Source organism: Pongo abelii, chromosome 5, assembly GCF_028885655.2.
Source record: "Pongo abelii isolate AG06213 chromosome 5, NHGRI_mPonAbe1-v2.0_pri, whole genome shotgun sequence".
In the NCBI taxonomy this organism is placed as follows: domain Eukaryota; kingdom Metazoa; phylum Chordata; class Mammalia; order Primates; family Hominidae; genus Pongo; species Pongo abelii.
The window spans coordinates 43,413,327-43,428,109 of record NC_071990.2 but is presented as its reverse complement, the minus strand read 5'-3'; the positions used below and the strand labels follow the sequence as shown (position 1 = coordinate 43,428,109).

At 54.4% G+C, this 14,783-nt stretch overlaps 2 protein-coding genes and 1 long non-coding RNA gene across 9 annotated transcripts in view; 1 reads left to right on the top strand and 2 right to left on the bottom strand.

Moving 5' to 3' along the window:
* CUL9 (cullin 9) overlaps positions 1 to 2,014 on the bottom strand; it is a 42,467-nt gene extending 40,453 nt beyond the window's left edge. For 4 of the 5 annotated variants that reach the window (XR_008526177.2, XM_054557526.2, XM_024248845.3 and 1 more), the window contains exon 1: positions 1,912 to 2,014. The gene's annotated coding sequence lies outside the window, so the exon portion shown is untranslated. The remainder of the gene's footprint in view (positions 1 to 1,911) is intronic. The other variant, XM_054557529.2, reaches the window with a different exon arrangement.
* Positions 2,015 to 2,654: 640 nt separating this feature from the next.
* SRF (serum response factor) lies at positions 2,655 to 12,892 on the bottom strand. Of its 3 annotated transcripts, none has more exons than XM_002816913.6 (7): positions 11,991 to 12,892; positions 10,042 to 10,308; positions 8,185 to 8,446; positions 7,485 to 7,604; positions 5,666 to 5,857; positions 5,280 to 5,356; positions 2,655 to 5,067 (listed from the first exon to the last, which is right to left on the bottom strand). In XM_002816913.6, exons 1-7 carry the CDS (start codon positions 12,501 to 12,503, stop codon positions 4,972 to 4,974), a joined length of 1,527 nt encoding a protein of 508 aa, XP_002816959.1. In that variant the 5' UTR covers positions 12,504 to 12,892; the 3' UTR covers positions 2,655 to 4,971. The 3 variants fall into 3 exon arrangements, with proteins under 3 accessions (XP_002816959.1, XP_009240171.1, XP_009240170.2); XM_009241896.4 differs by lacking the exon at positions 11,991 to 12,892 and adding an exon at positions 11,709 to 11,827; XM_009241895.4 differs by lacking the exon at positions 11,991 to 12,892 and adding an exon at positions 11,582 to 11,777.
* On the top strand, positions 9,427 to 11,141 carry LOC129059940 (uncharacterized). Its single transcript, XR_008526178.2, has 2 exons — positions 9,427 to 9,616; positions 9,892 to 11,141. It is a non-coding gene; the product is annotated as an uncharacterized LOC129059940 (long non-coding RNA).
* Positions 12,893 to 14,783: the final 1,891 nt, after the last annotated feature.

The window sequence follows — 14,783 nt, the reverse complement described above, 5'->3', positions numbered from 1 at the left end:
ACTTTGGGATTTATAACAGAAGGAGAATGGAGTGAAGACAGTGAGGCGATGAAGAAGGGGTTTAAGAAATGGAAGAGCTGGCTGGGCCCAGTGGCTCACGCCTGTAATCCCAGCACTTTAGGAGGCCAAGGTGGGCGGATCATGAGGTCAGGAATTCAAGACCAGCCTGGTCAACATAGTGTAACCCCGTCTCTACTAAAAACACAAAAATTAGCCAGCTGTGGTGGCACATGCCTGCAGTCCCAGCTACTCAGGAGGCTGAGGCAGAAGAATCACTTGAACCCAGGAGGCGGAGGTTGCAGTGAGCCAAGACCGCGCCGCTGTACTCCAGCCTGGGCAATAGAGTGAGATTCTGTCGAAAAAAAGAAAGAAAGAAAGAGAGAGGAAGGAAGGAAGGAAGGAAGAAAGAAGGAAGGAAGGAAGGAAGGAAGGAAGGAAGGAAGGAAGGAAGGAAGGAAGGAAGGAAGGAAGGGGAGTTTACAAAAAGAGAATGAAAAGAGTAATAGGCAAGGTAACAATAAACAGAGTGACAGGCAAGATAGTTTAGGCAGGATAGCAGGGTGGCTGAGGGTTACAGATTAGGACTTAGAAGGATGACATGGGTGGACAGGAAGGACAGCAGCACGTGAGGCAGTGGGGTCAGAACATGTGAGGAAACGTAGGATAGCGGAGGGGCAGGACAGGGAGCATAAATGACAGAGTAAAGCTGCAAGGTGGATGTAAAGGGTGGGCCATGGCAGATATAGAGAATGGAGATGACAAAAGGCTGGGATGTTGGGGCAAATGACTGGATAGGAAAAGTGTATTCCAGTCTTGTGAAAGGGGGAGGGCCCTAGGGACCAGATAAAATTATGGGAAAGATGACCAGGTCCCACCCTGCCCTTATACTGTATGTATGGTAAGGATCTAAGTAAGTTAGGTAGAGAAGATAGAGGTGGTAATCATGGGGTTAAAGGTAGGAAATGAGGTCAGGAGAGAAGCAATATTCAGAGATTTCAGTATCAGATAAATGTGACTCTGAATTCTGGCTCTCTGTCTCACTGTCTGCATAGTTTGGAACAAGTTACTTAACCTCTGAGCTTGTTTCCTCTTCTGCAAGATGGTAGTAATATTCATAGTTACTTCATGAATTTAGTAAGATCATGTATGTAAAGCACTTGGAACAGCATCTAGCACATAAAGAGTGTTCAGTAAACATAATCTGTTATTATTCTTAGATGGAGAAGGTAGGGGAGTCATCAAATAAATGCAAAGTTATTAAGACTGATTATAAATGGGAGTGGAATAATCAGGAAAGATATGCGTGATATGAAGCAGTGCAGGGGCAACAAGGAATAGTGAGAATAAGAATGGAAGAAGGTAAACCCAGATGAAGATATGGTGGTCAGGGCAGGGGTCATGTTGGGGTACAGGGACAGAAGATGAGAGTAGAGGTGAAGAGGAGGGAGAAAGACGGATGTGGACCTCAATGGAGGTAGGGGTCCACTTAGGATGGGGGGCAAGCCTGAATGGTAACCAGCGATGTGCCAGCGGGCAACTGATTAGCAGCAGGGGGAAGTAAAAGAATCGGATAGGAGGAGGTAGGAGGTGTAACGTGGGCCTAGAAGAGCAACAATAAACTGAGGTGTGGGGGTGAGGTCTGGACGCATGGATGAGACCAGCAGATATCAAGGTCAAGCCCAAGCTTGCAGAGCCGTGGGGAGGTGGAGGAGGCCAGCACGGCAGAGGGAACGGGTTTGGGGGGAGGGGGAAGGATGGTTGGGGGCGCGGTCCAAAAAAGCTGAAAAGATCCAGTGAATCTCAGAGAGCAAGACCTGGTTCCCTTCGTCAGCCCCGTGGACAGTGGCTAAAAGACCGGGGAGGGGACAGGAGAAGGGGAGGGATTGGGTCGGCGCAGAACTCTCCTCTCACCTCCCACCGCCCGGCTCAGCCCTCGCTGGGACTCAGCGGCCGGTCCCGCCGTCCTGGCCCCGCCTCCTCAGAGCTCCCTTCCGGGTCACACGGCGAGTGCACGCACGGCCGGGTACCTACGGGTCCCACCGCGGCCCACGCCGAGCGAGGCGGAACAGCGCGCGAGTGGAGCATGCGTGCTACCGCGGGCGGCTGCAGTGGAAGAGGGGCGTGGGGGCGCGCTACCGGCGGAGCCTGGGATCGAGGTCACGCTGCTCCTCTCTCAGCAGCAGGAAGAAGCCGTTTCCATCCAGTCAACTGTGAAGCCTCCTCCTCTTCACTGGGTCGGCCCTCCTAATCCTCCCTCTCCCATCACAGCGATCATGCTGACGAAACATAGTAACCCACACTCCCACCTTAAGGCTGTCCTTTTTGACTTTTCAGTAGGTCACATGCCCATGAGTTTCCCAAACCCTTCAGCAATGCTTTGGATTAGTTGTGTCACTTTTCCTGTTAATTAAAATTTGCTCCTCTGCGTTGGCCTTAACACCTAGCAAAGCCACGCACAGGGGAGAAGGTCCTCGGCCCCGCAAAACGTTCCTTAAATTAAATCGTATAGAATTAAACAGCTCAAAGCACACCTTAGCATTACCGTTCTCATCAAGCAGCCCGGATCGCTACTCAGAGCAGCAATTTTAGGAGTTTGCCTCGCGTTCATACCCCCATCCCTCCCTAAGTAGAAAAACAGAACCAAAGACCCCACAGTCTGTGCACAAAAATGATACATTTATTGAAAGAGTATTTTTTTTTTTAATACAAAAGAAAGCTCTGTACATAGGACTGTGACCATGTCCACTATTCCTGGGTCAGCATCCCAGGGGAAGTAGAAACCACTGACATACACACTCACATTCAAGCACACACACTCACTCAGCCACACACACCCACACACACATACCCCAGAGCCACCGAGGAAGGGAAACACCAAGGGTCGCTGCACATAAAAATGCCACCTCAACTCATCCCTGACACACGCATGTCCTCCCAAGGCCACGCTCACACAACACACATTATAAGCACTTTGCCTGATTCACTCACTGGGTCTGTCTTTTGTGGGAAGGAGAGGAAGAATTCATCAAAGGTCTCCTCCCATGGGTGGGGGAGTGGGGAGTGAGTGAGTGATGGTGGAGTGAAACAAGAGCAGAGAAAAGGGGCTGGGCAGTTACAGACCTGAGTCCCAAGCTCCCCTGCTCTCTGGCCCCTGATTTGCCATGCCCCAGCCTTGAAAGCCACCCATAAGCCCCAGCTATCTCCAGGAGAAAGCCCAGAAAGGTGACTTCCATCTTGGCACCCCAAACTGGGGCAAGACAGCAATGAGGGTTAGAGGTTAGGGGGTTCTCAAACATGTCGGCAAATCATCCCCTTGATAACTAGGCTGTGCGTAAAATCTTCCCCCATCCCTTCACCTAATCACAGAAGCCAGCTTATTCCTACTGAAGGCAGTCTTAGGGGTTAAGAAAATTTCACCCCACTGCTGCCCTGTTTCTGAAAAAGCTCCCCTTCTGGATATAGGTGGTGAAGGTAGGCTCTGACACAGGGTAAAAGACCCTCCCCCCTATGCTGGCCCACCCTCAAGGTCTACCCCAAAGGGGGAGGAGGGGGGTGGGGCATGGCCCCTGTACAAATTACATAAATACTGAGGTTACACTTAGAAAAATAAAGTCATTTTCTTCAAGGCTTTTTGTCTTAATTTAAAAAAGTTACAGTAGCTGCTCACTCCCTGGGAGAGCTGCCCATTTCTGGCTCCCCTTTGGCTGTACTCAGCCCAAGAGCTGCTCCCACTTCTTCTGACCCCCATTCCTGCCTCTCACCCCCTCCCAGACCCCACCCTGCTCACTGCAACTTGGGCCCCAGGCAGCTGCATGCCTGGGACAGCGCAAGGCTGCAATGCCCATGCGTGTGGCACAAATGAAGTCAGTTGCCTCTGCCTGATGCCCTCCCACCCCAACCCCGACATTTGGTCTCCCTCTTCCCTCTCCCTAGCAACAGCTCTAAAGGGCAAAAAGAGGCCCAGAGCTGTGGGTCACCCTCCCCACCCCGTTGGGGCATGGCCTGAGGGCCCCTCCCCCGGCTTTCTCCTGGAAACAACCCAGGACTGGGCAAACCCAGAATCTCCCCCACACACTGGTGGACCCCGAGCTCATGGGGTGGCTCTGTCCCCAGGGGCCCAGCCAGTTCTGGGGAGCCTGAGGGCTCCCCAGGGAAGGGGAGTTTGGGCAGGGAGGGGGACGAGAAAAACGCCATAAAAAAAAGTTAAATATTTTAAAAATATATATTTATAGATTTGTTTTCACTTCGTCTCCTCAAATAAAAAGTTCAAAATCAACTTTAAGTAAAGCAGCTGGGAGGAGAGGGGGGAAGACAAGGGGGAGAAGGGAACGCTGGTGGTTCCCTCCAACCCAGGAGCCCCTGGAGGTCCAAGGGGAGCGGCAAGGCAGGGCAGGCGGCCCCAGGAACCTGCCCAGTGCACAGGCCCAGCTACTCAGGAGCTGAAGGGGCAGAGGGCAGCAGTGTGAGGAAGAAGCCCCCATCTCCCCAGCTGGCCCCCTGAGGGGCAGAGCCAGGGCTCTTTTGACCCAGCCTGTGGCAGACACAGGGCTGACCTGGGGTCAGCAAGGAGGCTGGCAAGAGGGCCCCAACTGCTTCCTCAGAGGAGGACACGGTGCCCAGCCCCACAGAAGGCCTGTGTGTGGGGAGGTGGGGCACGGTCCCATTGGGTAAGCTAATACTCATGGCAAACATTGAGCCAAGCTGGCGAGGGGGTCCCAGGAAGGAGGACAGCCCCTCCAGCAACAGAAATGGCAGGTGGGGCGGGAAGAAGGGGAGGCTGAGGGAGGACGGGTGGAGGCAGGCAGGCCCATTTCTTTGGCTGGAGTGAGAGGGCTCAGTCCTGTGGCTGCCCGTTCCTCCTCCCTGCCTCCCTCCTGCGGCCCGTCAACGTGTGTGTAAAGAAAACGTGAAAAGGCAACAATAAATAAGTGGTGCCGTCCCTTGGGCCATCTGTCCAGGGCGGCGGGCGGATCATTCACTCTTGGTGCTGTGGGCGGTATCCAGGTTCACCACCTGTAGCTCGGTGAGGTTGCTGCTGCTCCCAGCCTGCTGCCCTATCACAGCCATCTGGAGGGAAAGGGGTGTATGAGGAGGGGCAGGGACTGGCCAGCCAGTTCAGGCTCCCCTGGCTTCCCTGCCTGCCAACCACAGGCCTGAGCAGAAAAGCAGATGGGCTTCCAGGCTAGGGATTTTGGCTTTGATTAACTGGTAACAGGATCCCCTAAGGTCAAGACAAAGAAGTGGCTATCTGGGATGGGGTGAAAGATATCCCTACCTACCTGGTGGAGCTGAACTGCTGAAACAGGGATCTGCACTGTCCCAGATGATGCTGTCAGGAACACCTGGGGGACGCCACCTACATTGGAAAACCACAGGATATACTCAAATTGTTTGTTGAAACTTCCAGATATTGGAGGAGTGGTGACAAATGCACAAGTGACCGGGGGAGTCTCAGATATAAGAGCCCAAGGGAAAGAAAGGGTGCCAGTGTGTCTGAGGGTGCATGCGGGTGTGAGTGTCCAAGTGTGCATGGGTGTCCAAATGTGTGTGAGCATCCAAGTCTGTGTTGTATTTGGGTAGAAATATTTGTAGGCATCAGTGCATACGTGTGTGTGTATAAGGAAGGAAACGGTCCTCCTTTCCTCAGCCCTGCTCCTCTACTCACCTGGCTCCTGGACCTGGCTGTGTGACACCTGCATGGTGGATGGTGCCTGGGAGAAGGCATTCAGCACGGTGAGGCTGCCATCACCCAGGCCCGAGGTGGGGGCATACATCACCGCATGCGGGCTAGGGTACATCATGTGGCCACCCACAGTTGTGGGCACGGATGACGTCATGATGGTGGCGGGCAGCGTCACTGGCAAACACAGACATGTGTCAGCTTGGCACTGGTCCCCACTGATAACTCCCATTCCGTCCCTAGGAATTCTAGGCCCCCAGAGCCCTCTTGCCATTTCCCAGGTCAGAAGCTAGACACAACTATTCCTCAGCTCCATCATCAACTAAGAAAAGCCTATTTTTTCTTAAACACAACAGCATCAATCTTTAATTGTATCCTATCACATTGTACTATTCAATTGTCTGTCTACTGAATTCTCTAAGTCCTAAATCTTGGGAAAAACAAAGATTATGACTGACCTACTCTCAGAAAACTCAGATACTCCCCCTTTTAGGAGCTCTAACATCTTATTTTTCATTTGTTCTCATTCTCCTTCTTTTTTTTTTTTTTTTTTTTTTTTGAGATGGAGTCTCACTCTGTCACCCAGGCTGGAGGCGCGATCTTGGCTCACTGCAAAGCTCCGCCTCCCGGGCTCATGCCATTCTCCTGCCTCAGCCTCCCGAGTAGCTGGGACTACAGGCACCTGCCACCAAGCCCGGCTAATTTTTTGTATTTTTAGTAGAGACGGGGTTTCACCGTGTTAGCCAGGATGATCTCAATCTCCTGACCTCATGATCTGCCCCCCTCGGCCTTCCAAAGTGCTGGGATTGCAGACGTGAGCCACTGCGCCCGGCCTCTCTCTCCTTCTTAATGCACAGCTAACAAATTCATCTTTCAAACAAGCACTTCTCAAATGTTAACGTGCATTATATGGGAATCTTGTTAAAACACAGACTCTGGGCCGGGTGCGGTGGCTCACGCCTGTAATCCTAGCACTTTGAGAGGCCGAGGTGGGCGGATCACGAGGTCAGGAGATCGAGACCATCCTGGCTAACAAGGTGAAACCCCGTCTCTACTAAAAATACAAAAAAATTAGCCGGGTGTGGTGGCGGACACCTGTAGTCCCAGCTACTCGGGAGGCTGAGGCAGGAGAATAGCGTGAACCCGGGAGGCAGAGCTTGCAGTGAGCCGAGATGGTGCCACTGCACTCCAGCTTGGGCGACAGAGCGAAACTCCATCTCAAAAAAAAAAAAAGAAAACACACAGACTCTGATTCAGTAGGTTTGGGGTGAGACTCAAGATTCTGTATTTCCAAGAAGCTCCCAGGTAATGCTGGTGTTCCCAGTCCATAGGCCACACTTTGAGTAAAAAGGTTATAAATAATAAGAACTTTAAATTAACCTTATTTTGAGAGTATCTCATCATTTCTGAAATGTCTAGAGATATCTGAGGGTAACTGTGGCTACTCAAAACCTATAAGACCCTTGCACAAAGAGAATATTGCTCTCTAAGTCCTTCCTGATAATTAAGCAAATGTGTCTTTGAGCAAGTAACTTCTTATTTCTAGGCCTCAGGCTCCTCATCTGAATGAGGAGGTAGCGTCAATGGTCCCTAATTTTCTTCTGGAATCCGCAGCCCACTGCAGGGCAGAATTCAAAACCCAGTCATCCTCACCTGACTTTCCCATAATTATTAGGCCCAAAGCCTCAGTCTCCACTTTAAGAAATCCCCTGACTTTAGTTACAGCAGGGTTACTGTTGGGCACCTACTGCTAGGCCTCGTAGGGGAAGGCAGGGAGGGAGGGTGACAGGGCTGCAAGCTATACCTGTCCCGCTGGAGGAGGTCTGCGTGAGGTCTGTGCTGCTGTCACGGGAGGGAGACGCTTGCTGTGGGGCCTGGTGCACTTGAATGGCCTGCACTGGGACCTGCTGGGCCACTGCCCCACCTGCGAGACACAGAGTCTTATTTGTGCTCTGTCTCACCCAATTGCCACCTCCACCAGGTACCCATGGACACCCCAGTCCCAGGGTCTGGCACACTGGTCCCCAACTCCCAACACTATCTTTCCTGGAAGCCAAAGAGGCCCTTCATGCCCAAGTCTCCCCTCCGGGGGCTTCCACGCTCTACTCTTGCCCATCCCTCCTCCTCCTGCCCTGGGCCTTGTCTCTCTTTTCTTCAGTTGACCCAAGAGCTGGCAATAACCCATCAAAGACATGATCTGCCTTCCAGTCAAGGCAGGAAGTGGTGAAACATCTACTGCCCTGTGGCAATGAGGGCACGGGGCTGGGGTAGCTAGACAGGGCCAGAATATATGGTTGAAACTTACTGACAAGGACAGCAGGGGTCTCAGTGGGCAGAGGTATGCCTGCCAACGGGATATAAGAGGCTTCTCTCAGGCTCTGGCCCCTATTCACCTTCCTTCTGAGCAGGGAAAGAGGTTCTCTTGGTGCCAGCCCTAAACACACTCTTAGCATGCTTGATTTGCCCCAGGAAGGACGAATCTCTCCCTGCCCCTCGTGACTCACCAGGCATGAGGGTGAAGCTCGTAGGCAGCTGCATAAGGCCCCCAGAGGAGACAGGGCCGCTGCCTGTACTCTTCAGCACAGTCCCATTGGCACTGCTGACAGCACTGGGGCTGACACTAGCAGACACTGGTGCCAGGTAGTTGGTGATGGGAAAGGAGGGGCCGCTGCTGACTTGCATGGTGGTAGAGGTGCTAGGTGCTGTTTGGATGGTGGAGGTTGTACCCGGCAGGTTGGTGACTGTGAACGCCGGCTTCAGTGTGTCCTATACCCAGAGTAAAGATGAAGCAATGAGCCTCTACCAGATCCTGCCTTTGCAGAAGCTTTGTGTGGACTGAGAACCCAGACTGAAACCAGTGAGCTTGGGTTCAAATCCCAACGCCACCATTTACCTGATGCCTGACTCTTAGGTAAGTTATTGATCTACTGAGCTACAGTTTTCTATCAGTAAAAGGAGGATAATACATACCCCCTAGGTTGCTGTAAGGATTAAGTAGGTTAGCATATGTAAATCACTTAGAAAACAGTACCTGGCACATAAAAAAACCAAAATAAATATTTGCTGCTCTTATGATAATGATTATCATTGTCATTATTATAATCCCCTGAGTTCTCTGCTCCAGTGGACTGTGGTAATCCCATTGGCTGGGGAGTCAGGACACCAAGGTCTGTTCCTAGCTCTGGTAATGACCATCTAAGTGGCCCTGAAATAACCACTCCCCTTTTCTGAACCTCGGTTTTCCTCTTCTATAAGCATGAGGGGGCTGGGCTACTATGTTTTCTTTCAAAGAGTTCTTCCAGCTCTAATTTGTCAGGCTTCTGAGATAGGAACTGAGAGTTTCTCAGGGAACTTAAGAGTTTGAGAGAGATCTTGAGGATCTGACAATGACACAGTATACGTCAAACACCCAAGATGTAAACTACCAAAAGAATGTACTCATCCAACAAAATTTCCTGAGAATAAATGAGCCCTACTGTTATAAAAGGTTAAAAATTATTACAGATGATATGCCACTAAGAGAGGAGGGAGCCTACAGCACTGACTCTCCCCTCAGGAAGACTTCGTTCTTAGAAGGGGAAGAAGGAAACTGAGAACCAAGCCACCAAGCCCAGATCCGAACTGAGTCAACCAGAGGCTCAAAGGCTGCAGGGTGGGTCAGCACGAGACGTTTACTAAGCAGCTGGGCCCAAGACCCTTGATTGGCAGAGGCGTTGCTAAGGCAAACAGTGCCGCTTCCTCCCATTGGCCAGTCAGTTAAGTGCCACCCGGAAGGTGGAGCTCCCCAGACAGCAAGGGAGGAAGCCCCACCCCCTCTCCTTACCGGGAAAAGGAAGGGGGAGGAGTAACAGCGCAGGCATCCCTAGCAGCAGGCAAATGCGCTCGCTAACTGCCCAGGCCCCCAACACCCTGAAGGGGCAGCGGCTGGCTTGTAAGGTAGTCCCCGGCCCAGTCAACCAGCCCGCCTGCCAAGAATGCTGGATTCCCAGGACCCCGGGACCGGAGTGCTCCCTTTCTACTCCCTGGCGACCCAGCCCGGAGGGCCGGGCTAAGCTACACCCCCGCCCCTAGCGGGGAGACAGCTGGCGGGAGGAATGCAAAGGCCCTGCCAGGCAGGCGGGCTGCGGGGCGGGAGGCCGGCGTGGAGCCCAAGCCGGCCTTATATGGGCACGGAGGCCACCCGCTTATCTAGGGGGGCGGTCTTCTATCAGGAAAGCGAGGATGGACACCTGTCCCCTAGGACGAGGGTCGTTAATCCGGCTCCACTCCACATCGGTGGGCACCTATCCACCTGTCCTGGGCCAGAAAGGGAGAGGGACCCCGCTCCCTCCCCTCCTCTCACATAGGCAACCCAAACACACCTTGGTCTCCCCACTGCTGTCAGACTCCGACACCTGGTAGGTGAGATCTGTCTCTTCAAAGCCAGTGGCACTCATTCTCTGGTCTGTTGTGGGGTCTGAGCGGGGTGGAGAGTCTGGCGAGTTGAGGCAGGTCTGAATCAGTGCCTTGCCGGTCTCACTGGTGATCATGGGCTGCAGTTTTCGGGTGGCAAAGGTATACACATGGCCGGTCTCACTGGCCACCAGCAACAGCACCTGTGTCCCTGTCAGCGTGGACAGCTCATAGGCCTGAGGAGTGAGGAGGGAGATGGGCAGGTCAGCAAACTTTTTATCTCTACCTTCCTTGAGAAGTTGGAAAAAGAATTATACAGTGATGTCATTCCCCCATTCCCATAATGACCTTCGTCTCTAGTGACTCTGGGGGCAGGGTGTCCTATCAGGATCTCGGGAAGCAGCAAAACTACCCATGCTCCTCCTTTGAGGAGCAGCCCCATTGACCTGAAGATACCCCAAGCAAACAGTAACAGCCCCCAGTGATGGAACATATAACCTCAGGGGATATGGAAGGACCCAGCTAGCTGCTCCCCAACATAGCTTAGTGCCTGGAATGTCCCAGAGCCTCACCCCTTCTCACTGTCACAGGGACCAGGATGGATCCCTACCTATCACACTGGAATTTGTACAAGACATTAGTGATAAGGGACCACTTAAGCTCCAACTGTCCCATGTTTCCTTCCAGAAACTGCACAGGCTCCAACTTGTTGCCACAGCCTAGTTTCTCCTTTTGCCCTGTAATACTTTACTGCCCTTACTCCTTTGTCTTGGGAAGAAGGTTATGGAAGGAGAGAAGAGAGTTTTCCTTCATTAATTACCTCCCCCCACAATCTTCTCCACTGATGATCAAGTGACAAGAGACACCGATACAACAGTGTCTGGAGTGATGGGAGACGAGACCTAGATTAGCACTAAACATCCTGCCATGAGCCCAGGAAGGGGACCTTCAAGGATGGCCCCATAGACGCCATACTCTCCCAACAAAGTTCTGCGAACCACCTTGGAAGCAGCTCCGGTTTCTACATAGGACAGAAATAAACACCAGCCAGTGTTCCCAAGGATCCAGCTCCTTGTCTCCCAAGTCCTCTGCTTTCATCTCTTCCCTTATCGTCTACACCCCAAAATGACTCCTTTCCTCAACACTTTTCACTGGCCGGCAGAAGAGGAATTCCTAGGTACCTCTGCAAGCCTCCCTGACTTCCTCCAAACCCCATCCAAGCATAGATTCTCCCTAGGGCTGGAAACCCCACTTATCCTAACGGCAGGAGATTCTGCAGCGGGTCCTGCCAGGAGCATGTGGTTCCCAGTGGATGCCATGGAAGACTCACGGCCGGCGCAGGACTAGGTTCCTGCTGCTCAGGGCAGCACCAGTTCCCCTGCCCTGCTCCCTTACCTGGTCCCTAACCCTGCCTGTCCTTCCAACCAGCACTACTCTCGTGGTGCCCACTTCCTCCCACACATGCTCGTTCATTGTTGTCATGCAGCTCCAACCTCCTCACCTCCATACCTTCTCGTTTGCTCTCTGCTTTTCCAGCGCCCTCGTCCGAACACCGGAGTGCACTGGACCTACTGATACCGGCTTCTCATTATCCACCTCCCCGGCAGCCTCGCAGCCTCCCATCACCGCTCCTCACCCCTTCACTCAGCAAGGGCCCTCTTCCTCTCTTGCGCCGGTCACTCCCACCTCTGCGCCTTTCCCCACGGTTGCGAGCGTTCGCGGGATCTCCCCTCTCCCCACATTTCCCCAGCGGCCCCTCCCCTTCGGCCCTCCCCAGGCAGGAGCCATCCCCTCCCACACACCTCCTGCGGACTCGCCGCCTCTCACCTCCGCCTCGGCTCTGCCGTGCTCCCGGGCTCCCCTTGCGCATCCCCACCCCAACCGGGCCCCGGGGCCAGCCAGCCCGCCGGCTTGGTACCTTCTTCATGATGCCCGTCTTCCTCTTGCTGAAGGTCGTGTAGCGCCGCAGCTTGTTGTCGATGAACTCCATCTTGATCTTCACGCGGCCCCGGGTCTTCTTACCCGGCTTGGCCCCGCTCACCGCGCCGCTCACCGGCCCGTAGCCCCCGGTGGCCGCTGCCGACGCCTCGGGCCCACCGACCACCATACCGATCTCCATCTCGCTCAGGCTCCGCTTCAGGCCGCGCCGCTCGGCGCCCAGCTCCTCCTCCTCGCCCGACTCCGAGTCGCCCTCGCTGCCGCTGTAGAGGGCCCCCGCGGTGGGCGCCGGGGTGGTTGCCGCCGCTGCCGCAGCCTCCCGCTCCAGGCGGCCGGGCCCGAGCCCCGCGCCATTCCCGGGGACCCGGCCCCCGTTAGCCCCGCGTGTCCCGCCGCCGCCGCCCGGCCGCCCCGTCGGGGTCCGGTTCAGGCTGCCCCCCAGGGCCGAGCCCCGGCCCAGAGCCGCCGCGGCCCCAGCTTGGCTCGGTAACATGGCGCTCGATGCAGGAGGGCGGACGGGCAGTCAGCGAGGAACCGGAGCCGCCGCAGCCGCCGCCATCGGCTTCCCGGCTCAACCCGGCACTCCCGCTGCTGCTAGTGCCGCTATCGCTGCCGCGGCCGCCGCTGCGAACCCGGGGCCCCTGCACGCCCGGGCCGACCTGGGCCCTCACTTTCCTGCCCCTGTGGCCCGGGTTGCCCCAGGCCGCGCGCAGCGCCCCCTGTCCGTCTGCTAGGGCGGCGCGCCCGGCGGCCGTCAGCGTCCCCCGGGGGGCAGGGGCTGCTGGCCGCGGCCGAGACGGCGGGTGGAGGGGGCCGGGACCACGCGCTGGCGGCGGAGGGATCCCCCGACCCTTCCCCCCATATAAAGAGATACAATATTTCCTTTTATGGCGAGGCCGCTCCTTATATGGTGAGCCCCAGCGCCCCCGCCCCATTGGTCCGTGGTTCCGGCACCTCCGCTCCCCATTGGCCCACAAGAGGGCGCTTATTTGCATAGACATACCGAACTCGTTGCTGTCATCTCGCGTCAGACCGCGACTCCGAGAGGGGTGGAGCCGACGCCTCTTAAAGGAACCGGAGAGCAGGCACGATTCCACCTCCCTGAACCCGAGAATGATAGAACGGTTTGGGAGGCACCCGCGGTGAAGCAGGTTGGGACTAGAGCGCAGTCTTGCGGAAGAGAGGGAGCAGCACTAATAAATGGGCACCGGGACCGCTGGAGGCAAACACTGGGGAAACCCCTGGGTGGATTGTGGGGTTTGCAGTAAATAAAAAAATACAGCCCAAATTCCAAGGGAGGAGTGCAGGGATTGATTGGAGCATTTCCTCACGCCTTCCTAAGGGAGGCACAGTTATTGGCTGAGCGGAGGGAGCTTGGGTCCCCGGTGTCCAGATTCGTCGCGCCCCAGCCGCTCAGCTCTAACTTTTCCCCTCCCCCCAACTTCCCTTCCCTTTCCCTCGCTTTTGTAGGCGACGAAACTTTCCCACCAGGCTGGCTCGAGGATCTTCATTCATCATCCTCTGCACTGGGGGGTCTTTGGCAGACATACATCTGGAAAAGGCTGGTGGAGGGGAGGGCGAGAGACAGAGAGCGGCCTCCCAGTCCTGAGGCGGGCAGGGAGGAGAGACGGAGATCAGTGAAGACTTCCAGCTGCAGGCTGGACTTGGGGAGGAGGACGTCCCGAGGATAAAGCCCACCCTACAGCCAGTGCAAAGACTTGGGAAAGTGTGGCCCGACAGAAAGTTTAAGCCCAAGCAAGCACGCTCGCGCGCACACACGCACATACACACCCTTCTCTGGAAAGCCCATTGGAGGAAAAAAAAAAAGTTTCAGACAGGGTATCGCTCTGTCGCCCAACCTGGAGTGCAGTGGCGCGATCTGAGCTCATTGCAACCTCCGCCTCCCAGGTTCAAGCGATTCTCCCACCTCCGCCTCTCACGTAGCTGGAACTACAGGTGCGTGCCACCACTCTGGCCTAATTTTTGTATTTTTTGTAGAGATGGGTTTTTGCCATGTTGCCCAGACTGGTCTCGAACTCCTGGTCTCAAGCGATCCTTCCCCCTCGGCTTCCCAAAGTGCTGGGATTATAGGCATGAACCACCGTGCCCGGCAGAAAAAAAAAACAAAAAAACAAAAAACTTAAAAGATTAGAACTGGGGTGCTGCAAAGTGAGGTTCAAGCTCTGGGTCTGGTTCTTTTCTCCAAAGCAGTGAAAATAGCTTGGACTTTGCTGTTACAGAATTATTTAAATCTGGAATCTGCCTCTTGGTAAGCCCTGTGCCTGGAAACAAGTGACAAGTGATCTGATCTCTCCAGACGCAATATTCATCAATGTTGCTATCCATTCCATGAGTTTTGTTTTTTTTTTTTTTTTTTGAGACAGTCTCGCTCTGTCGCCCAGGCTGGAGTGCACTGGCATGATCTCGACTCACTGCAACCTCTGCCTACCCAGTTCAAGCGATTCTTCTGCTGCCTCAGCTTCCCAAATAGCTGGGATTACAGGTGCCCACCACCACACCTGGCTAGTTATTTTGTATTTTTAGTAGAGATGGGGTTTCGCCATGTTGTCCAGGCTGGTCTTGAACTGCTGACCTCAAGTGATCTGCCCACCTCAGTCTCCCAAGGTGCTGGGATTACAGGCGTGAGCCACCATGCCGGGCCTATTCCATGAAATTCTTAATGCAGATTTAATGAGATAAAGACTAAAGGGCAGAGTAATTGGTCAGTGGTTAGGCAATAGGAGTTACCTGGAGTAAGTCACCTCATCCTAGG